At 35.1% G+C, this 24,073-nt stretch overlaps 3 protein-coding genes across 7 annotated transcripts; all 3 read left to right on the top strand.

Moving 5' to 3' along the window:
• The first annotated feature begins 771 nt into the window (after positions 1 to 771).
• LOC138330732 (uncharacterized) lies at positions 772 to 4,669 on the top strand. The gene is made up of 4 exons (XM_069278256.1): positions 772 to 1,459; positions 2,147 to 2,843; positions 2,987 to 3,402; positions 4,026 to 4,669. Exons 1-4 carry the CDS (start codon positions 772 to 774, stop codon positions 4,667 to 4,669), a joined length of 2,445 nt encoding a protein of 814 aa, XP_069134357.1.
• LOC138332189 (uncharacterized) lies at positions 2,231 to 12,337 on the top strand. 4 transcript variants are annotated; one of them, XM_069280190.1, is made up of 10 exons: positions 2,232 to 3,402; positions 4,026 to 5,392; positions 5,687 to 6,372; positions 6,756 to 6,872; positions 7,933 to 8,243; positions 8,608 to 8,709; positions 9,765 to 9,939; positions 10,372 to 10,814; positions 10,990 to 11,480; positions 11,879 to 12,337. In XM_069280190.1, exons 3-7 carry the CDS (start codon positions 5,721 to 5,723, stop codon positions 9,885 to 9,887), a joined length of 1,305 nt encoding a protein of 434 aa, XP_069136291.1. In that variant the 5' UTR covers positions 2,232 to 3,402; positions 4,026 to 5,392; positions 5,687 to 5,720; the 3' UTR covers positions 9,888 to 9,939; positions 10,372 to 10,814; positions 10,990 to 11,480; positions 11,879 to 12,337. The 4 variants fall into 4 exon arrangements, with proteins under 4 accessions (XP_069136292.1, XP_069136291.1, XP_069136289.1 ...); XM_069280191.1 differs by having other exon boundaries at positions 2,231 to 3,402; positions 5,687 to 5,946; positions 9,765 to 10,814; XM_069280188.1 differs by having other exon boundaries at positions 2,233 to 3,402; positions 9,765 to 10,814.
• On the top strand, positions 10,387 to 22,597 carry LOC138332190 (dihydrofolate reductase-like). 2 transcript variants are annotated; one of them, XM_069280194.1, is made up of 6 exons: positions 10,387 to 10,518; positions 17,439 to 17,488; positions 18,380 to 18,482; positions 18,902 to 19,034; positions 21,166 to 21,275; positions 22,085 to 22,597. In XM_069280194.1, exons 2-6 carry the CDS (start codon positions 17,458 to 17,460, stop codon positions 22,200 to 22,202), a joined length of 495 nt encoding a protein of 164 aa, XP_069136295.1. In that variant the 5' UTR covers positions 10,387 to 10,518; positions 17,439 to 17,457; the 3' UTR covers positions 22,203 to 22,597. The 2 variants fall into 2 exon arrangements, with proteins under 2 accessions (XP_069136295.1, XP_069136294.1); XM_069280193.1 differs by lacking the exon at positions 10,387 to 10,518 and adding an exon at positions 14,155 to 14,373 and having other exon boundaries at positions 17,365 to 17,488.
• Positions 22,598 to 24,073: the final 1,476 nt, after the last annotated feature.

Genomic DNA, 24,073 nt, shown 5'->3' with positions numbered 1-24,073 from the left:
GACCGTCGTTAGACTCGAAATCGCGGAATTAAATTTCGGTATGATCAAATCAAACATTTAGATCGCGATGTTCCGTAATTTATGCTTTATAATATCCACACCGACGTTGTAGTTAGACAATTAACTATCATCCAATTAAGAAATATCCATATGTAACTGTTCAAAATATATTATTTTGATCAGCTAATAGACTATGTAATTACATTACAGTTGGACCTAAATTTCACTGTAATTCGCGATATATTTGTAACGGCTTGTAACTGACTAGTTTAATGTGTCAATAACATATTCCCATCCTATATAGTTATTTCCATTTTCTTTGGTTGAAAGTGTGTTACCTTTTATTTTTTTAGACTATATGTTTACGATTCATCGCACACAGTGGAGGTCATCTGATCTCAAAAAATATAATTTCGGACGATCATTACGAATCTCTTGTTCTTTTCTCAAAGACACGGACCACAAAAGACTTGTGCTACCATTTTGACGACGCCCATCCTGTACACTGCCCCGAGTCTGACACCTGCGTGAGTGAACTATTAGACGTAGGAAGCCGTATCCTGACAAGCCGGAATTTCCAGATCATCGTAAATGGATGGGAAGATCCGACACCTATTCCTGGAATTGATACGTATTCGATCACTGTATATGAGGTGAAGGAAGCAGGACCGGGAACAGCTTGAAATGGGTAGAACTCCTGTTGTCAATATCCACGTCAATGCCAGTCAGTCTATTTAAATTTGGATTCCAGATAACTTACCTAATCATGCGATGTACGGAATCGTCTTAGACGTGAAAGATATCGCCATTAACGTGAAACACGCCAGACGATTTGTAATATTTGATAATTCGCCAGAAAAACTCATTAGAGAAGACAATCATTTGTACTCTACGACAGCAGTGGCAAGTACCGGATACAAGTGGCAAACCAATCATGGTGATCTTTGTTATTCATGGAAGGACAGGTATTACAATGAAAAGTTAAAAGTCTTACTACGACCTATAAAACCAGATTACCACGGACAGTTTATCGGTATATATGAACAGATATCAGGAATTCTACCAGTTTCCGGAACAGAGAACGTTGATGGAATAACTGAATTCTACTTTTCACTTTCAAATTATACCACCATGTGTTTGTCTCCGCCATTACAAGACGGAGAAATCTATTGGTTTGACATTGTGGCTAAAGATATCATGAACCATACATTTAGTGAACATGTATACACTCACGTAGACTCGAGCGAACCTGAGATATTCGATATTGGACTTGAGAAGGACGGATATAAATTGTTAAATGTTCACAACAGTTCTGATCTGTCAAAGATGATTCTCAAGTTTAATGCGCTGGATATACACAGTGGCTTATACTCTGTGGACTGGTCACTTGGTACAACGTTTGGAGGACACGATATTGGAAATGGTTCTTTGGGAGTTGCTCGTCTAGGACCGAATATAAGTAAAGAAATTCCGCTATGTAGAAACAAATAAAGACATTGTTTTATAAAAACAGATTCACAAACACAAGACTAACAAGTTTTTGATTTCTTAATTCAATATTTGTATTACCGCTACACAGTGCCTGGTTTAATCAACTTGGTGCTATGTAAGGTAATTTTGAGTAGTATCATTGGACGTCCTATGACGTCAAATATCCATGACGTAACGTCAGAAATAAACAAACAAACAAAAATACTCGAAGGTCGATTTATGACGGATCTCTGCCTGTATTTACATGTTTGTAGCTTGATGTATTTTACACACAAATATATGGCATACACACGACAACAATTCATCAGACGTTAATTTAATTGTAATGATATTTTTTTCTGAATTTGAAGCTTCAGTTGCAATGGTTACCACTCGAAGTACAATGTCTGCAACAATTATGAAATTGTGGAAATTTCGACAATTTTGGCGATTTTAAAACAAACTGTTTAAGGTTGCGGTCTATAGTTTCACAGATAAAAACTTTGTCAAAAGTTCCACGTTTTCATAATTTATGCATATTGTGGATGGTTACCATCGCAACTACAGCTGTAAAATTAGAACAGTGGACATTATAGTTAAATCAGGGATGTACTGAATATTTCAAATAAAACAAAGTAATCATTTACAACTGTTTTGAAAAATGTATGTTTTTGAGGGCCAAAAAGTGCTCAAACCATACATAGTCCTTTCCTTTGTGGCTTAAACAATGGTGTCAATCATTACTGTTTACAGGAATCCTGTCCAGAACATTCAAACTGCTACTGCCCATCTGTCGGTGTATGTGCTTATTATAACTTCTCATTGAGCCTCAATTCGCTGGTGCATCTTAATACTCACAACGGAAACCACAACTGTGTGTACCACTTCACCTCGTCGGTGACGAATGAAGCCAGACTTTCCTTTGTGGAAAACAAAGAGGGTTTAGCTGACGACTCTCCGCCGGCGGTGGGTGTGGTTAGCGAGGGTTCGGTCGTAGGGGAGGATATCGACTACACTAGTGAAGAGACGGTTACGGTACACTGGGACGGGTTTATTGACCATGAGAGTGGCATTCACTCCTACAAAGTTGGGGTAGGTAACTCCTGTCTGGACAAAGACGCGTTCGGGGGTATTAATAACAGCGATGTTACCTTACATGATGAAACATCTACTTTTCAGTCCGCTCGCGTTACACTAGCCGTGGAGGGACAGTACTTTGTAACAGTTGTGGCGTATAATAATGCTATGGAGTCGTCATATCCTGTGTGTTCAGATGGAATAGTGTTATTCAAGACTCCTCCCCTCATCATCAATGTTACTCTGAAAAGTGCGACTTCCACTGAGTGTATGGTGTGCTCTGAGGGAACAGCGTGGTACATAACGAGGAATCTGACAAAGTGCAAGGTCAGTGATGGCCATTTTGATGAACGTGTAGAAACACAACCGTAAACGAGTTCCTGTCTCTGTTACCAGCATAAGGTCTCCAGCCATCACAAACTAAATCTTGCTCCATCAGTGACGGTCATGGTACTATCTACCTTCAAATTGACCTCATCGATCTTCAATGGAACGCCATTGATACGGGAAGTCAGATTCGTGACGTTTACATAGCCGTTGGTTCCACAGAAGACAGCAGTTTGTCTGCGGATCTGATTGACTATCACATATCGTCACATACCGACTATTACAAATCAAGGCACGTAGGTCTTAGTGACGGGGATGAGATATACATATTTGTTAAAATAACAAACAGCGCTGTCCTAACATCTACAGCGACTATCGGTCCTGTTATTGTAGACGAAACTCCTCCGGTCTGTCCACCCTCCCTACCTGTCCTTACACAAAACGGTTCCTTGTATATTCACTGGAGTGAAGGAGCTATCGCTGACGAGGAGCAAAAAGAATCAATATCTACATTTTTATACCGGGTTGGTAAGTACACTCTCAACAATAAAATTTAGTAATTTATTTGCATGATATTAAATTTGACCTTATACTACTCGGATTCAATGCTACGACATACGATAATTATTTTATCCTGTGATTGAGTCTCATACATAAAATTAAATAACATACTTATTTAAAGTAAATTCAAATAGCTTCTTCCTCTCAGAATCGACTCGTGGATCCATGGGTTATAAGTCAATTGCATGGACTAAAATGTAATAAATTATCTTAGGAATATATAGTATATATTGCTAACAGGATTGATTAAGCATGATATCCAAGCACATTTATAAATCAGTAAATGACTTTAAATATTATTCATATTTATAGGATCGCATATGACTTCATTTTATATATTTATTGGAAATGATCTTTCTTGCATAATAACCTATATTTTAAAATATCGCCATTTTGTTACTGCGTCCTCAAATTCTATCTTCACGCCATGTTTTGCTGACTACAAGTTATGAAAATGAAAAGCGCACCAGATTATATTACACTAGTGATATATACAAAATTATTACACGGACGAAATCAATATATATATCAGGCGGATTTGGGAAAAAATGTGTATATTTTGAAAACTGATTATGATAATTTTGTGCCAGGTCGACAAGGACAGTACGTCTCGTTGTTCAAGCAAATGGATGACCCAGATGCTGATACATGTGTTGTAAAAGGACAGATATGTTTAAATATTCCCTTACTCCAATTACACGTTTATGATTCAGACTTACATCTCACATTTACCATCCAGCTTCACGTCTTTAACCATGCAGGGTATCACTGTACAGTAAACACAAACAACTTTAGTTTGCCTTCCCAGAATCCCCCTGGCCACGGCGTTGTATATGACGTCATACGTAATGATGGTGGATACGTAGATGGTAGACAGGACATCGATGTTTCAGTCTCGCTCGAGGAATTTTGTGTCACGTGGGAAGGTGTTTCACATGTCGGCGATATGACCCACGAACTTGGTATAGGAGAGGTTCCAGGAACAGATGATACAATCCCTTTCCATGAAGTTCCGAATAGGAAATTGTATTGTGAAAATGCAACAAACCTTTCACATTACCGTCGCTATTTTGTTACCGTGCGTGCTATTACCTCGGGAGGTTCAACAGACGCGATATCAGACGGATTCACAATTATTAATCCAATGGACGTTATGACATTTCAACGTGGTTTGATGGAAACGGCTGCACTGGAAAAATTGGAACCCCGGTCGAACGAAAATTTGGCACCGTGAATATATACACTCCCAGTAAAATAAACCTCCATATCGGTCATACCTATTCGCTGGTGTCGAATGCCAGTTTAACTTTAGAAAGTGACGAGGCCATAGTCACGGTTCATACGACCATCGATTTGGTTAATTATTATCAGTTCCTTCCACTTACCGCGAAGCCACAATTTAATGTTGCTTCAGATACGAACAGGTCGTTCAGCTTACATATCCTGAACTGCGTCCCTGATTTTGATAGTCAAATCCGTCGTGACATAGCATTTTTGTAGTGGGACCAAGGGAAACTTAATAGCTATGTTTCCCATTATGAAGTAGAGTTTCTATCGCTAGCGGAAGGAGCAGGAAAGCCGTTAGTAATTGACTTCTCAACAGTATCCAGACACTTGAATAGTTTTTCAATTGGTACTGTCAATCTGGTTAAAGGTCGCTATTTCTTTGCTTTGAGACAGTGCGTAGAGTATACATGTTTCTATTGGGTAAAAACGATTTGCATTAATTGATCATCTTTACGAAAGCTTCTCTATGTCATCTTGGATGAATAGAACTGGACCTGAATGTTCAGACATACAACTCACAATAGCAGACCTGCAGTGTTCTAATAGTGTATCCGGGGGAATGGACAAAAGTGTTGCTACTCGTTGGGGAATTTTCCGGGACAAAAATTTGAAGATACAGTTAACTAATTGAAATGTGTACATCATTGAATCCAATAGCACTACAATAGAGGTATGTTAAAGGTCTATTTTATACTTATGTTATCATACGTATCAATATCGCATATTAATTAACCCGAGCAATTATTTTAGACGCCTGCAAAAATGTCAAGTAAGAATGAAATCATGTCAGCTAAACATCATCTACATATGTCTCGAACAAAAAATCAAAAGAAGATATTTTTACATCTCATGAAATTGCCTCGCGTTTCTGGCATATTTATATTTATCTAGTAACCAATTTGATTTTAAAAGTTAAGACTGTCACATTTAGATAAACCTTAGAATAAATATTTCTTTGTTTTAGTTATCGACATGCCAGAAGCTGGCCCTGTACCCACATGTGGAGATGCAGACTTGTGTCGAAGTTTTTTGTCCTGAAGGATTCCTGGTGGAGCAGGTGTGGTCCCCTCATTGTAACGGAGGATCCTAACGTGTTTGATAAACACCAACTCTACGAGGTAGATACTGACTCAGGCGACATGAGACATAACAAAGAATTGTTCTACGCCTCTAACATCGGGGACAAGCTTTCCTGGCTTCACGGATCAGAACTTGACTTCACTGGTAAGTCTTTCCGACCTTGCGGAGTTATTCTTGGAATGGGCGACAGAGCAATCACGTGGTATCTTCTGAGGAACACGTACAATTTCACCCAGCCAGGCGAGGAAAACCCTGATTGTGTAGCGACTGTAGAAACTATCGGGGGATTATCTGCCTTCCAGGGAATCCATCTAGATGTTGAGATTGTTTACTATATATGCGCCGTCACCACAATAGTTGAGGATGGTATACCGTCTGTACAAACGTGTGGGAACGGGTTTGTAGTTGATATAACCCCACCTGCTGTCGGCGATGTCATATTCACATCCGATAATGGCTTCATCACTCAGGCGTCAAGTCTTATAATACATTGGGACGGATTCCAGGATTTCGACTGTTACAGAACTTTGGGATATCCATCATCGATAACAAGGTTTACATATTCCGTCGGTAGGTCAAAGGATATTGGCGATATTATGGAATCGTTGTTGGTATTTCCTCATGTTATCAAATGTCCTTTTTGTTATCAAATGTCCTTTTTGTTAGAAAATAATCGCTTGTTCGTCGAAAGAGAACACAAAAATGACTTTAATTTAAACATATTTTATAGTATCTGATATAAACAATGGAATTGGCCATAATTTTTTTTTACCCTTTACATTTTACCGCCTAATTATTATTTAACACATGCAGTTATGGTAATTTACAGTTCGATTCTGGCCATAGACGCTACATGAGTATGTAGCATCAGTATATCTTGTTAGCGTTTATAACCATACCATGACAGGACTGTTTTGTTGTCTTAAATCATATGATGACGTTTGTACTCCTAGGAAGTAATCCGTACGCACAGGACGTTGTACCTGAAACAGACGTCGGTTTCTATCACTCCGCTAGAGTCCAAAACCCGACACTTACTCCGGGAGTGACGTACTACGCCACAGTTACAGGTAAGTAGTCTTGACGCATGTCGCTTCCACAATCTAAGTATTGATAGCTAAGCACAACTTGTGTTTGTAAAAAAATCAGTATCGCCTTGTTTTGAATTCAGTAGCAAAAACTAAATTTTATTTCATTAATTACTTATTTTGTTTTTGTAATTTTCCCATAGATGAATTTTGACATATATTCATATATGTTTATTTTTTGCAATCATTCTTTATCATCGAACCTTTCTTGCTAACGACATGTCAAAAAATCATAACCATATCGTAATATTTCAATATTCAAACACGCTCACCTATTGTAATGAGTTTCGAATTTCATTTAAGCATTTGACCACGTTTTCCATCATACCACCGCCGTGTCGAACGGAGTAATGTTTGATAACACTCCCCCAGTTACCGGTTCATATCGGTCGGGACCTATTTAAAACCCTCAGACATCGTGTCTGAGGAGATCACCATCCACTGGACCGGAGTTCGAGATAACGAGAGTGGAATTTCTAAAACTCGTCTGGGTGTAGGATCGTCTAAAGATCAGGTTGATGTAATCGACTATCAGAATGGTTCTGGAGAATTTACTTCTTTGTCCGATCTCGAGACTCTACATGATGGCCACAGATATTATGTTATCCTGCTTGTAAGTAACTTGCATTTAAATCTTTTTACTGCTTTTGCTGCTTAAACGTGTCTAAGAATATCTACATCATTGATTATGTTTCTTCATATGATGACGTTTGTACTCCTAGGAAGTAATCCTTACGCACACGTTGTAAGTGATATTTTGCATTCCACATATAAGTATTGATAGCTAAGCACAACTTGTGCACTTTGTTTTGAATTCAGTAGGTCAAAAACTAAATTTTATTTCATTAATTACTTATTTTGTTTTTGTAATTTTCCCATAGATGAATTTTGACATATATTCATATATGTTTATTTTTATGCAATCATTCTTTATCATCGAACCTTTCTTGCTAACGACATGTCAAAAAATCATAACCATATCGTAATATTTCAATATTCAAACACGCTCACCTATTGTAATGAGTTTCGAATTTCATTTAAGCATTTGACCACGTTTTCCATCATACCACCGCCGTGTCGAACGGAGTAATGTTTGATAACACTCCCCCAGTTACCGGTTCCATATCGGTCGGGACCTATTTAAAACCCTCAGACATCGTGTCTGAGGAGATCACCATCCACTGGACCGGAGTTCGAGATAACGAGAGTGGAATTTCTAAAACTCGTCTGGGTGTAGGATCGTCTAAAGATCAGGTTGATGTAATCGACTATCAGAATGGTTCTGGAGAATTTACTTCTTTGTCCGATCTCGAGACTCTACATGATGGCCACAGATATTATGTTATCCTGCTTGTGAGTAACTTGTATTTAAATCTTTTTACTGCTTCTGTTGCTTAAACGTGTCTAAGAATATCTACATCATTGATTATGTTCTGTTGATTTACTTAGCCACTATTTAAGTGATATTTTGCATTCCTATATATCAGTTTATAGGTGCACTTACACAGTTATACATAATATTTGCCCGATATATACAATTTTATATCCAAGTACACATAGGCAGTGATATAATTATAGGCATACAAAATATCCCTTGTTTAAACAGGGTCTAATGTTTAAATACATTTTTTCACTAACATACGTGTTTATTTTATTCTCCTCTTTTAAAATGAATGACACAGTGTTCAATGAGTAAGTTGATATCTGTTTGTTAAAGGTGACGAATGGAGCAGGGCTGTCGTCCGTGACTGCTTCTGATGAGTTTGTGGTGGACAGATCCGCTCCGGTAGAGGGAATTGTCAGGGATGGTCTTCTGGAGGTAAATATATTAACATCTGGGTTAGTCTACATGTTATATAGAATTTCCCCTGTTATCAAAATAAAACACTTACTGGGGGAACAATAAGCATTGATATATTTGTGATAACAACGAATAAAGGTAAATAACCAGAAGTTTCCGTCTTTTATTGCAAACGTCATTAGTTATTGTGTATGCACATTCATGGCAATATGTTTGTTTTATTGTTTCCAAACAGGCCGCTTTATTGCTGGAAAGTGACATGTTGTAAACGATATAACAAAAATTAAACACCATCATTTTCATTTTTTGAAAGTTACATTTCATGAACGATATCAGAAAACACAAACATTCCGATTTCCACCTGCTGTGACCTTAATCTAAAGATCAAAGAGATATCTAGATAGGGTTTATGCGCATACACTGTCAACATTTGTTTGTATTAAACTTCTTTGATAAAAAAGACAGGTATTCTGCTTGTTTGTCGACGCAACTATAAATCTGATGAATTCATTGAGGCGCACACGTAAATAGCTTTCACCGTTATTTGTATAAAGTCCATAAATGGTAATGAAAGCAATTGATAACTAATGTCCAATTTCAATTACTTAAGGAATAGCTTGAATAGATTTGTATGTTCTGTAAATACATGACAAGCGGTTTATGGTGACAGTACACTCAAATGTTTCTATTATATCTCCATTACTCTAAAAGTTCTTTTCAATTAAACATTTCAAAGTTTCAAAATTTCGAATTTATTTTAGGACTCTTTGCTCCTAAGAAATCGTCTAGTTCAATCATAACTACGACGCCATTTGTTCCTTAATAGGCTGATCAAAAGGTATAAACCAATTGGAATGCTCGTTATACGCAAAAAAACCAAGATTATCTCTACCAAAATACGCCGTGTTATTTCACACTCAGAACATTGTATAAATGTAACCAAAAGTTAAAGATTCTAAATTCATGATTTTCTTTTGAATAATGACCCTTGCATCAGTTTTTTGGAAAAAAATGTATCTAGATCGACTTTCAACTTCGTTCTTATCAATATTTAAATGAAAAATTAATTCTAGGTGGACGTCGACTTTCAACCAAACACAACACACACTGGCTGTCTCTGGTCTGGTTTTAGTGACCCCCCACTCGGGTATAAAGTATTACTCGGCGGGACTGGGGACAGACCCTCTCCTGGATGACGTCAAACCATTGTCCTTCACCGGAACAAAAAAAGGGGTGAAAACTTCAAATGTAATATCTGTATAAATGCTAGTAGTATATTGTTACTAATGTGTTTGTCGTGGACCAAGTCAGTAAGCCAGTTAGACCTTTTACATTCTAGTAACTAGTAAACGGAATAGCTTTCTTTCATGGGGATACTTTATTGGTTTTGATATCTAAGAAGCTAAAGCTATCACTAAGTTAAATAAAAATTCTTCGTCAGGTTCAGAACAGGTAACGTCGTCCTGCATCAACAGCGAATCGAATCAAAGCATGTCATACTTTGTATAGGGAAGAAAGACACAATATATGGAATATATCAATCTCACTAACCAGCTGTTGTATACAGGAAAACTAGAAAATTAGTTTCAATGAAAGTCTCAGAAAAATCGAATTGAAAATTAGTTTTATCTTATTCATTGTTATATATGAAAGCGATGTCAGTAGATATCATCTTGTCAGTATCCAACAGAATCACAGAAACAGGTCTTATGGATGATGTTGTCGTAGTCCACCAGGTGACGCTCACAGAACTCAACATCAATACTGGTATCATGGACCTGGAGAGTGGAATGAGAGAGATCTATGTTGGGGCAGGAACATCGAAAGGTTGGTTCCAATTACATCCGCTTAAACGTGTCTCCACGTCCTATAGTGTACTGCTACCGGTTGAGGCACCTCATGGACAAAATGAACACGTTACAGTTACTGCAGTAAACCAAGCCGGCACGTGGAGTCACTTTTACTCAAGCTCTCTGCTGATGGACTACACACCACCATCCATAGCAAACGCATATATGAGCATAACCTACAAAGATTTTGGAGATCGAATTCTAACCAAAGTCAAGGTCAGTTGGGAGGTCACTGAAGATGAAAGTTCTGAAGTTGACTGTTCTTGTGAGATAGTAAGTACATTTTCTTACTCGAGTATTTCTCATTTAGTTCAAATTTCTTGCATTAATTAAATGTAAAATGTTCTGTAATGTAAATCTTGAAATGGACTGATATTCATGCATTTACTTACAACAGAAGATTTGGAGTGCTTCAGATGAATCACACGTATTTTGTAATATATTACAGGTAAAAACAATGCGGATGTTACACTATGGTGACAGCGAAACATAAGTCGAGACACCGTTTCTGGTGATAGACCATGGCATTGATATCTCTGCACGTAGCACATGTTTTAATATTGCGAATCCACAAAAGTCCACCTTATTAGGGCCTGAAACTGTTACTTTATTTGCTCCCAATGTCAGCGATGCAATGATTTCATTTGACACCGTTCTGGCAACATTTTCTGGACTTCCGGTAATTCAAACATCTTCCGGGGTTATGTTTTCCTGGGAAATTTCCAATGACACTTCAGGAATAAATGGCTATTCTTACAGAATCCGTCGAGTTGCAAGTCTTTAACGCAATGGGAAAAACACTGAGCTACGGAATTATGCTTCGTTAGACCATGCCCTGCTTGATCAAGATGGAGATTCAGGCGTGTGGTCAGGATAATATGTTCTGCCAACTAGTTAATGGAACCTTTCTGATTGCGAGGACACCACCAACTCTTACAGGTAAAAGAATAATTAGTCAACATTGGAAAGCAAACGCAAAAAATGGATTTTTTTGTATTGCATTTCCTATCGTTCTGCTTTTAAAAAAAATACTTATTATTTAGTGGCTTCTGCAACGAAATTCTTTAAATGTTTTCTTTTTTTCACATCACTTAGAACCTTTAATTGATCTACAAATTGTTGAAAGTTACAATTATTTTTTTACAGTTTTTATATAGATATTTGTCGCATCAACATACAATTTGCTTGCACAATGATACAATTAGAAATAAGTCACTATCGGAGCTCCCCGTTTGCATCGAATCTGTTTGAAATTATATTACTTAATCAATATTCATATTTGTAATCCTTTCCATATGAAAGAGTCAAGCTACAGTTGATTTTTATTGCTGTTCCAGGATTCAATCCATCACTTTCTAGAGTTGATGATGCTATCGTCCTTACCTGGAATGGTGTCTTCAATGTTCATGCAGAACTTCTACCAAGATACACAGTGACAGTTGGTACTGACCCAGGCTTTTCGGACCTGATGCGTCTTGTACAAACTACCGACCGTCACGTGACTTTCAAAGACTTCAAAGGAAGTGACGCATACGTTACAATCACGTGTTCTTACGTTTCTGGATTATTTACAAACTTCGTCGATAAAGTGACCATGGTGTAGAACTGTTGTATTACTCGCAACAAATATAGTCAAGATGTTATATCATATAGCACCAAAAAAAAGAAAAAAAAGATACTTTTCAGTAATTTAACTTTAATCGAATGTTTATGGTTATTTCTAGTGTTTATTTCTGCAATTCGTTAGAATAACACGAATAATAATACTTAGTTATAATACAGTAATTTAGGTTTGACCGAAATGTGTTTATTTCTAATTAAGCTCCGGTGATGGTTTTAGTTACTTTTATTTCTTTTTTTATTTGATTTGGTCAACCACTACCAAGGTAGACTGGAAAATCACTTGCACAGAAGCGAGCGCCCGCTTACGCTCGCGAGCGCCCGCTTACGCTCGCGAGCGCTAGCCATCCTGAACACGCCTCTGGTGGGCCTCTCCAAACATTGACCTTTGATAAGTTCATCGTCTTATTGCAGCTAGACTTGAGTAAGAAAAGTACCCAACGTTTTGTTTAAGAACGGTAGTCTCTGAGAATGATTTTAGTAGGTTTATTATTTGTGAATTTTTTCGAGATTTTAACTTCATCGAGAAAGACTGAATTCAATAATATGTAATAGGAGAGGCGGAAATGTAGCGGCCGGACCAAGATTCGAACCCTGGGCCCAGTGCCATACCAAGTGAGCTATTTCGTCACCGATGATCGACCCAGTTCTATCCCGCAACAATCCTCTCTCCTTTTTCAAAGTCTTCCCCCACGCAGAGACATACGAGATCCTGATACAACCACCGTGAATATTTTAGTTGGGTGCAAATTTAGAAGAACAGGGGAACATATAAGTGATTCCTCTCGATTGCCCGACATAGAAACCGGGTCTTCGATGTAAAATGTTACGGCTTAACTGTCTGAGCTAAGGATACATTTTCCATCAGCTGAGTGACAAGGATCGATTTAACAGTATGTACAAACCAAATCCACCTGCTCCTTTTACAAATGTACACACATTTAATAGCTGTGGAAAATCATTAAACATGAAAAACAAAATTAATTTCGCAGCCCAAATAGTTTTACAGAATTAAAATGCAATTTATCTTTGCGGTTTTTTTTTTTTTTTTTTTTTTTTTTTTTTTTTTTTTTTTCGTGGATAATGTGAAATTCAATCTCATTCATTTGTAAGCAATATATCTGAAAATATTGCCTGAGTTCAAGGCTCATTGGTTTACTATGTGAAGCCTTAGGGCTCATGAGTGACACACCAATACAATATAAGATAACATTACAGGAGGAGTCCCGCATGTAATGAAATCCTAGTTAGTATATGTCAGGGAATACTGATATGCCACAGTCACACGTGACGAGCATAATCGGATAACTACCTCTCTTTAGATTAATTTGCTACATATCTCTCATGTCATCAGAACAACAGATGTATGTATGGAACACATGTGTGCATATATAAACCTAATTTAGATACTTCCACTGAGTACTGTTCTGTCGTTAGTCGGCAAAACCTGTTGGGTACAGGTAAGATCACAAGTTACATAAGATGAATTTTAAGATAATGGCGGCCATGTGCGAGTCTAACAGAGGAATTGGATTTAACAATAGATTACCATGGCCACATTTACCGTAAGTCGATATTAAAACAGGGTTTCTATATGTTTGTAAACTGGTCATTCAAAACCATAATACTTTGATACGATGAGTGATCATAATTCAGTTTGATATAGTCATATCGTACTAAGCACAGGAAGTGCCAACCTTATCTTCTGTACGATCGCTTGAATTAATTATTGTACACTCTCATCTCACTGATGAACGACATTGTCCTTTTCCATTTCTCATTCTACCATCCGTATTATATTGCATTACACACTTATCGAGTACTATAATCTATTCATGATGTGAAACAGCCGACATATTTTTAACTAGACATGTCGTTACAACTACTGGCCTGACAGAATTCATCGTTAAAATGAAGGAAAGTAGAGTAAGTTACATTGTATTTGTTATTCTTACTGTCTTGCTTTTATTTATTTATTTTTTCTTTCTTTTTTTTTTTGTTAAAAATAAAGTTAGACATTTATTCAAACGTAACCTTTTTTCACGTATGCAACGAAATTAAAAACAGTTAAGCTTATGTCTTTGAAGATTTCAAGATGTATATCAATCATTTGAGATCAATTTCCCGATATCAAAGCTTCAAGTAAAGGTTAAGTATGTGTTACCATCATAAATCATAATCTTCACACGTGTGATAACGTCATGAAAATTAGGTATTTTTTCATTTCAACAAATTTTATTGACAAAGATGTTACAAGTCAAATGGATTAAATAACAGGCAAAGCCTATATAAATTCTCTCCAATGGTGGCAAAAGTAATAGTTTAAACTTACATCAATTATAGATATTATATTTAAGTTTTGAAATGAAATTTTACAACAGATAAAGGGAGATAACTCTTTTGCATACTCCATTCACACAACACACATAATACAAATACAGCTATTATTTTAATACAAGAACATGTTATATTACTAATTAGACCAAATGTTGCTCAGATATTGACAGACAATGACCAACAGTCCATGTGTATATACACTTGTCATTGCTCTCAATACTGTTAAATTTCCTGAAAATAATTGAAAATATACATGTATATTCTTTTAATAAGATAAGTGTATGCTGTATATAGAATAAAACAAAGTAATCGTATTAAAACAACCATGCTCAACAAAATACTCCAAGTATATCTTTATCAGAGGATAATTAGAGTAGAATTTATACAACGTTATTCAAATGTTGTTGGGTTGTTTTGGTTTTTTTTTGTTTTTTTTTTAAAGAGAATCTTTAAATTTCAAAAGCTTATTTCAAAAACTTATGTCAAAAACTTATGTCATGGCTAATTTAAATCATATAGAGATTAAAACGTCTAGATTTACCTATATATAGATGAACATCGTGAAGTAACTGTCTGTTTATAGTTTTATCACAGTCAGGACAGCCTTGAAGAAGAATATTGATATCAATATGGTTATGATTTGCATAACTACTAATGGAGGTGAACAGGGAAAGTCTATGTTGGTCATATAAAGGACATTCGAGAAAATAGTGGGATATAGTTTCTTTCAAAAGAACAAGCACAAGATGTATCATCAGATAGATGGTCAGTATATAGGTGGGAATTAAGATTACTACACAAATTTCTAAGTTGACAAAGAATAATATTAGCTCTTCTATCACCTTCTGTTTTAAAAATTTGGGTTGATTCAATTACAACTGGGACATTTTTATTAAGTTGGTGTTTAAAGGCTGAGAGAGAAGGAGAGTTAAAGAGATTGTTATCAGAAGTGTTTATAGTGCGACACATTAGTGGGATGAAACTATCAAAATAATTATTAGTTCTGCATATTGGTGGATTAAATATTCTTGTTTGTCTGAGAGCATAGCCATTATTGTTTTGATTGTTAATGTTACTGAAAGGATTTAGGATATCTTGTAAGTATTGTGGTGATAGGCCATGCATTATTTTGTACATCATTATTAGTTTGTGTTTGTGTCTTCTTACTGATAGTGTTTCCCATCCAAGATCTGTATAAAGTTTATTGTGAGATGTTCCAGACCTAAATCCTGTAATAATTCTGGCTGCTTCTAATTGGACAGATTCTAAAAGGTCTTTTGATTGTTGTGTGCAATTATCCCATATTATATCTGCGTATTCTAAGATTGGCCTAATAAATGCTGTGTAAATTTTAATTAATGACTGACGATTTACTTTATTTTTAATGTAACGAAGAATGTTTAATCTACTGTATGCTTTTTCATATATGTTAAGGATATGTTGTTTCCATGATGCATCGTCCTTAAGTGTAAGCCCTAGGTGTTTGTGTTCAGATGTGTCAGTAATTTGATTGTTTTGGAAGTTTATTGGGGGGCTGTTTTTGTTATGTTTTCTGGAAAATAGTACTGATTTAGTTTTGTTAGGGTTAAATTTGATGTCCCATGTTTTTGCCCATTCACTAATGTTAGAGAGGTCAGTTGTTAGTGCTTGAGCTGCTTGTGCTGGCTTTTCATCTATAATTACGTACAAGGAGGTGTCATCTGCAAAAAGTTTGATATTAGTTGAAAGATTATCAGTGATATCGTTGATGTAGAGGAGGAAAAGAAGAGGCCCGAGTACTGATCCCTGGGGTACCCCAGCATTTACAACCTTGAACTGTGAATAGTAGCCTTCTGTGGTCACTCTTTGTAATCTATCAGATAGGTAATTGTCGAACCATAGAAGTAAATTTCCATTTATTCCATACATCTGGAGTTTATGTAAAAGACCTTTATGCCATACTCTGTCAAAAGCTTTACTTATATCACAAAAAAATAAATCGAAGTTCCTTACCCTGGTCCATATTGCTAACAATTTCATTATAAATAAACAATAGTTGATTAACAGTGGAATCACCTGGTATGAAGCCAGACTGATGCTTAGATAATATAGAGTTGTCCATAAGATAGTTGTAGAGATATTTAAATACTATTTTTTCCATTATTTTACTGAAACAAGAGGTTATCGAGATAGGTCTATAATTTTGAACATCATTAGATGACCCATTCCCTTTATATATAGCATTTACATTTGATTGTTTCCAACTAATTGGAATTATTCCTGAATCCAGAGTTTTATTAAATAGAAGACTGAGAGGGAGAATAAGTGAGTTACACAAATGTTTTACTATTTTAGGAACTATACCGTCTGGTCCAGGGGGTTTATTTACATTAAGATTACTAATTTGGTCAGATACATCTTGTTGAGTGATTTGAATATTAGTAAGTGAGTAAGGTATATAGGGCTGTGCTAACTGAGGTAATTCAAGGTTTGGTGAAGATGTAGAAGTATTACTAAAATGATTATTCAGGATTTCTGCTTTATCAATAGGATGATTGATGGTTTGATTATCAGATTCAAGAGGTGGAATAGAAGAGGATTTATTAGTGAAGTTAGTAATAGATTTTGCTATCTTCCACCATTTGTCTGGAGGGACTGAGTTTTCATTTAGACAATTTTCAAGCTTTTTGATGTAGTTTTTTTTAGCCACACGGATCAAGTCGATTGTTTCATTCCTAAGATAACGAAATCGTTCCCAGTAGTGGGGGGGTATTAATTATTTTAGCTTTTCTATATATTCTATTGCGTTGTCTCATTTTTAATCTGATGGTATTATTCATCCAGGGCTTATCATTTGGGAGCACAGTAATAATGTTTTGAAAATTAGGTATGATGCAATTCAAATACTTTGGCATTATGATTAAGCATGTTTGGAGTTAAAGAAGGTGTCTTTTATTTCAGAAATGAATATAGATACTTTATGGATCTGACAGCACACACATCGTCACCAGGTAAGGGATCAACATTACAGCAGAGTTGCTCGTACTATCTTTATTAGTTGTATACCAAAATAAACGCCGTAGTCTCACATTTTCCAAAACGTTCCCGTAGTTCATCATTCATTACGTACTTGTTCTATGAAGTAAATACGTTGTTATGCGTCCTCTGGCAGAGTTTCGAAGAAATTGAACCTGTCATTTTTTTCTAATTGATATTCCAATTTGAGTAGAATCTATACATGAAAAATCAGTATTCGTCCGAAGTAAATCCGCCCTGTAAATAAAATTGTTGAACTAAATGCTCTATGATATATATATTGTTCATTTGATGTGGTATATATCCATGTTTTTTCAAGGTAAAACTGCTTTTCTTCTCGTCATAGATACTTGTAATGTTTTGATGAAAACGAGGTTAAAAAAAAGATGTGTGTAATTAACCTTAAACATTCTCATAAAATGAAAATAGATAAAAATCGTAACGGTCACTTGTTATAGAAAAAAATAATTAAATGAAAATTAACATGGTTGCTTTTATTCAGTCAATTTTCAAGAAAATCAAATCAGGATTTTTCAAGATAGAGCATCATATCACCATAAGAAAACCTTTATATTTTTAAAGACGTTAGAGATAATTAATATTAAGTGTTAAAATATGACTGTTGCTTTAGCTGTATTTTGATTGGCCGATACGTTTCTCAAAAGAATTCGTCAACTACGATATCAACCCCGGGATGATTACTCACCGTATCCACCTGAAAATAGGTCGATAATTGTATAGCATTTACTCTGTTATTTCGTTTACCAAAGAAAGCAAATTTTGTTATGTATATTTTTACACGTGTGCTTTGATATTTTGATAAGTAGTTGATGTTTTGTATGTATTTTGTATCAAATATATTACAGACAGAAAATGTGTGAACATCCGCGGTCGGGTCACATGGCAGTGTGCTAGTGCAGAAGGGAAAACAAGGAACGTCTTCAATATTGTGATTAGCCGAAATCCAAGGTCATTCTAATTTCCTTCTTTCTTGGCCTTTTCATTTCAGTAATCAACGCACAATGATATAGTCTACTCAAGTCGAAATTCATATAATCAATTTTATTTGCAAGAAGTATTATCATTGGCTTAAAATTACAGTCCATAATGGAAACAAACGACAAAGCTATATGTAACGTCATTTCTGATTGGTGAATACCATGGTGCGATGAAAAAAAGAAAAAGTCCGTCAGTGTTTTTTTATTATTATTATTTGGAAGAGATAATCTAGTAAATTAAGTTATACGGATTAACTTGAGAATGTCTTTATTGTTATTGAGATATAGCACAGATATGAGTGTTATGTCATCATAAACCAAGCTCATCCTTGATTGCATAATAATGTTGGCATTTTTATTTATTTATTCAATTTCATTTTTACACTGCAGTGGTAATATCATAAACGACGAATTTATTCACAAAATCGTTTCCTCGTTTGACGAAGCTCTTCAGTACATCGAGACATCTTTAACAGACCTAGTTGAAACTGTTTGGGTATTAGGAGGACATGACATCTATGTGGTAAGTCATTACGGGAGACGGTGAGCTTTACAGCAAACATTTCATTAAACATTATCAAAATTATTGTGTTAATTACGATTGTTGTGTTATTTCACAATTTTTCGCAAGAGCTGTCATAAGGTGTCCCTAACAATATTGGGGTCATTTCAATACCTTTATAGCGATGTTGTCGGATCACTGACATTTGACATGACCTTAATGTAGATGGCCATGAGATAAAAACATGCAGGTTTGATTTTGTTCAGGAGATCAGTTACAACTTACCCATATATACGGGAGCCATTGAAACAATGATTTAGTATTTTCTAATGACATGACCCTAATTTGAAAAAAGAATACATATTTATATCGATGTATTTCAGAAAACATATCTGAAACTAAAAAAAACATTAGATTTTTTCTACGATGATAGATTGGAGATACACTAATAATAATAATATTCAGATATAAAGGTAAATAATGATATTAAGATGTAAAAGTAAATAACCATATTCAGATGTTATAGTAAATAATTGCATTAGGATGTAATAGTAAATAATAATATTCAGATGTAATAGTAAATACTTTGTTGATAATTGCACCATATCGGATTTGTTTGGGGTGGCTTATATAGGCTTTATCTGGTGCCAAATTCAATTGCACCTTATTTGCAATAAAATTCGTTGAAATTGAAAATGACCCTTATTATTTTTTTTTTTTTAACTGACCTCAAAGCAACACTGATAAGGTTGTACAGGTGATTATGGTGTACACAAAGGCAAATGAAGAAGTAGTATATAAAAAGAATGTGATGATTGTTTTTGAACCACTATTAGTCAATACTTACTTTACTCGGGCTATTTTTACGGCACTTCTATATTTCAAATAATATGATTGGTACAATATTTTGAAATAAGACGTACAACAAAATATTTCATAACAATATAAAAAGAAAATGCATTATATAAAACGGATGTACCAATTGTTTTATACCACTCTTAGTCAATACATATTTTAATCGACTACTTTTTTCGGAACTTCTTTATTTTTATTAATTTAATTAGTACAATATTTGATTTTAGACTTTTACATAACATTATTAATTTTTGCAAAGGGTTGAAATATAATTCTCTGGTTCCGTTATTCACATTTTAAACTATTGTAGAGCTCAATATTTACCCCATGCAGTGTTTTATATTTATATTAATTTGCATTACATCAAACAACCAGTGACTGTGAATCAATATCAAGTAAAATCTATTGTTTTCTCGATATTAAACTATCAATCTAATTAAAATACAGATCATTATTATCACAACTAGTTTTGATAAGAGGATCTGACAACATCTCTCTAGGGGTTATATCCTGGTGACCTTTGGAAATGGCAAATCAATTCGCTCTGCCTCACAATCTTAAAAGTGTATTCAAGGAGAGGAAAAAGTTTGAAAAAATCTGTCATAAATAGTTTCGTGTACGAAGTCATTTAAATATGCTGGGAAGAAATGGTCTTTTAATTGATGAAGCAAGTTGTCAAAAATTCATTTGATCCAATGTACAGGTGGTATTAAGGTCATCCGAACAGGAACTCTGATTGAATGTTGTCAGCTCCGCAAATGAACGGAGAAATAAAAGTTTGTATTTAAATCAGATAATGTTAATTATCTGAAGATAAGATCTCTATAGTCCAAATATTGATATTATGAAGCACTTATATTTAATTTTTGGAAGTATTCAAACTTAGCCATCGCAAAGGGATACGGTTGTAACAATATCAAAGTCAGTTTGGTTCACTTACTTTACAAACGTACATGTGTGTGTCCAAATTGTATTTTGATCTTCCTCAATCGTATGATCGGTACTATTGACGACCAACAGGTATGTTTTGGCGTGGCTCCATATCGTGTATGACATACACAGTATATCGAAAACATAACGTCGAGTATCATTTGGTTGAAAACAACGGCGTTCATGTTATCAATTTGCCGCTGACTGTATCATTATCAAGGTTTTATCCTATCTAATTAAAATCAGACTTGCTATTCGCTTCATTACGATACTTTACGCTCCAATACCCGAGAATGTAATATAAAACATTGTTATGGAGTGGAATTGCAAGTCTATTTTTTAATTAAATTGAGATTTTTTATTACAGGAAGCTGTCCGCCATACCAGCTGTGAACAGTTGTACCTTACCCATATTCACGGGTACCATGAAGCGGATACACATTTCCCTCAATTTGAAGAGTACTTTGAAGAGGATAAGTAAGTGGTTTGTTTAATTGATGAAAAATATATATGCTGATCCCATTATTTAATCGGGTCTGTAAATGCACTCAATGATCTGCCGTAAAGTGTTGAACCACATGCATACATTTCCTAAACGACATAAATTATATACTCAAATGATTATATTCATATCTTCAACGCATACTGGGGCATTCTACCGAAATATGTATTAAATATAGAATAGTAAAGGACTATGCATTGTATGTATTTTGAGGCACAAATCCGCCATATATGCAAACCTATCATTGATGATATAATTGTTGAATATCAAATATTGAATACACCTCCCATACAACCTGTATGGTATTTATTTTTAATTGAAGATGTCCTACTAACCATTCAAAAGATGCATAAATTAAACTTTATAATGAAGTGTTTCATCTAGATATCATGGGGCATACCCTTGAATATGTATCGTATGACCAAAATTCGACAATCGTTTATTTTAAGCATATTTTGGATGGTTACCATGACAACTAGAACTGTAATTATAGAAAGCTACCATCATAGATAAATCGACGATGTAATTAATATTTCAAACAACCTAGTATATAATGATGGATGTCGGACCGTTATTAGGTACTGACGATAGTTCGGATTAATTTCGCAAAGCCTAGTTGAACAAATGATGGAGGTTAAAATATTATCAGGTACTTACGATAGTTCGGTAGAATTGTTACTCCTAGCCTTTAATCCCAGTATAAATCGTAAACCTTATTCTACATGAAGCTGCAATGTAATATCAAATTTACTTACACACTTAGTTTCCTTGATTCCTTTTTCAGGTCTGTTGCCGTGGATAGGACTATACAGAGAGAAAACAATGTGATCTATGAATTCAAGGTGTATACTCCAAAACGACTACAACTCTCTAGGCATTGCATATCTGCGAGTACCTATTAGAGTCATGTGACATGTTAGATGTAGTGAAAAGAAATAATAAAAAATAAGACATATAACATAAACACATAGAAATGATAACATGCTTGATCTTTTGATGAGTTTTTGTGCTTGAGACATTTTCTTACTGTGGTGTAAAATAAGCTTTGCGTGTATTATTGTGTTTTCATATAATGTCATTTAGGTGTCAACAGTATAGGGCTTTAAATTCCACGGCTATCTGTACCTATTTAATGAAAATGGTTTTTTTTAACTTTTAAAGAATGATTATACAATACAATGTTGTTTCATTAAGTGTTCCTTCTTATTGATGTTGTTCCCATTCGTGTACTATAATAAATTCAATAGTGTTCGGAAATATTGGTCAAGGAAGTGATAATGTAAGGTCGGTAGCCTGAAACACTATCTATAAGTATTTATAATTAATTCCAATGGTATTAGTCTTATTGCTCTTCATTTCAATAAATTTATCTTATCAAGAGAAGTGATTTAGATTGCACGTCTTAACCTTTTTATACTTTAATATCTTTTTCTCCTCAATATAAGTATTAACATTCATAAGAACAACATTAGCCCATGTTCAACTCTGAATCGCCTAATAAGTATAGAAAGTTTTGAATTACTCAACATAGTTAAAGTGAACAGTCGGGCAAGGATGGCTAAAGTCGGTAAAAATGGTGTGAATGTATCCAGTATAATTTCTTATGAAATAGAAAAATAAAATCTCTCGTGAAAATCTGTCTGCGTACAAAGAAATTAGTTTAAAGTATAGGAATCCTAAAACGTCCTCCCGGCTGACTATGTCCATGGTTACATTTCCACGCAGCCACGCTTTCAATGGTTTCAACTTTTCTTTATTTCAGTGGTCAGAACTGGGAACGTAAGCAGAACTTGACGGTCGTATTAATATGTGAGAACTTTTGGAAGGCCTATCAACGCATTTAGACTGGTTTTCTTTGCCCGACTATTTACTTTAACTCTAGATAACCTGCTTCCTAGCTTCAATGATAATACCTCGATACTGGTACAAATACTCTGACCTATCTGATCTATCTGCCCTTTAAGGTGGTGTTGAACGTGAAGTCGTGTTATTTATTCCGTATTTGCATATTACAGAGTTAACTCCCTTGCGGGTAGGTATCGACTGTTACGTCATTATTTTGTGGGCGCAAGTCACGCCGTTTTCTCCGAAAAGTATGACGCTACGCTCGCAAACATATGACGTCACAATCAATAACTCTGTAATATGCAAATATTGAATAGCGTAACGTCATACGTTTTGGAGAAAAAAAGATGATGTCACAATGTATACCTACCCAAATCTGCTATAAAAATAGACCGAATACGGTTCTTGTTGAAATACATATTTGGCGCGTAGCATAGATAAATTAGAGAACAAGAATATTCGTTGTTTCTTATAGAAATAAATGCTGTATTTAAAACAATTTAAGAAAATACACTGTACATACATTTGATTGAAATCTCGATATGACGTCAATGTATTACACTCATCATTCACACGATATTGTAGAGCATCATCTTTAAGGCTGCCAAAGTACTTATATTGTTCTTATCTCATTGAATACGTTTTTGCATTGATTTATCAAAATTTCATAAAATACCACAAACTTAATATGATTCTTAAATATCACGTATATCGATGCGAAGATAGAAGAAGGAACTGTAGCCCAGGGAAACCAAGAATCGGGCGAAGAAGTTAGATTAAGCACCGAAAGTCAATGGAATATACCGGGGTCACCCTTACCCACGTGGGCCTACGACAAGCCTCGTGCCTTTGTGGACGGCAAAGATATTCACGGTGACTTCCAGGCACTAAGGATTAGAATAGTCGACTGAAATTACCGAGTGAACTA

The sequence above is a fragment of the Argopecten irradians genome, chromosome 9, assembly GCF_041381155.1.
Source record: "Argopecten irradians isolate NY chromosome 9, Ai_NY, whole genome shotgun sequence".
NCBI lineage: Eukaryota > Metazoa > Mollusca > Bivalvia > Pectinida > Pectinidae > Argopecten > Argopecten irradians.
Note: the sequence above shows the minus strand (reverse complement) of the source record. Positions and strands in the feature narration are given on the sequence as shown.

Bases quoted from the DNA above. Each gene is read 5' to 3' on its own strand.
- LOC138330732 (XM_069278256.1), top strand. From the start codon at position 772: ATGTACGGAATCGTCTTAGACGTGAAAGATATCGCCATTAACGTGAAA. The intron at 2,844-2,986 runs GTACATAACGAG...TTGCTCCATCAG, and splicing joins TGCTCTGAGGGAACAGCGTG to TGACGGTCATGGTACTATCT. The intron at 3,403-4,025 runs GTAAGTACACTC...ATTTTGTGCCAG, and splicing joins TACATTTTTATACCGGGTTG to GTCGACAAGGACAGTACGTC.
- LOC138332189 (XM_069280190.1), top strand. From the start codon at position 5,721: ATGTGGAGATGCAGACTTGTGTCGAAGTTTTTTGTCCTGAAGGATTCC. The intron at 6,373-6,755 runs GTAGGTCAAAGG...TTGTACTCCTAG, and splicing joins AAGGTTTACATATTCCGTCG to GAAGTAATCCGTACGCACAG. The intron at 6,873-7,932 runs GTAAGTAGTCTT...ATTTCATTTAAG, and splicing joins GTACTACGCCACAGTTACAG to CATTTGACCACGTTTTCCAT.
- LOC138332190 (XM_069280193.1), top strand. From the start codon at position 17,404: ATGTTTGGAGTTAAAGAAGGTGTCTTTTATTTCAGAAATGAATATAGA. The intron at 17,489-18,379 runs GTAAGGGATCAA...AATATATTACAG, and splicing joins AGCACACACATCGTCACCAG to ACAGAAAATGTGTGAACATC. The intron at 18,483-18,901 runs GTCATTCTAATT...TTTACACTGCAG, and splicing joins GTGATTAGCCGAAATCCAAG to TGGTAATATCATAAACGACG.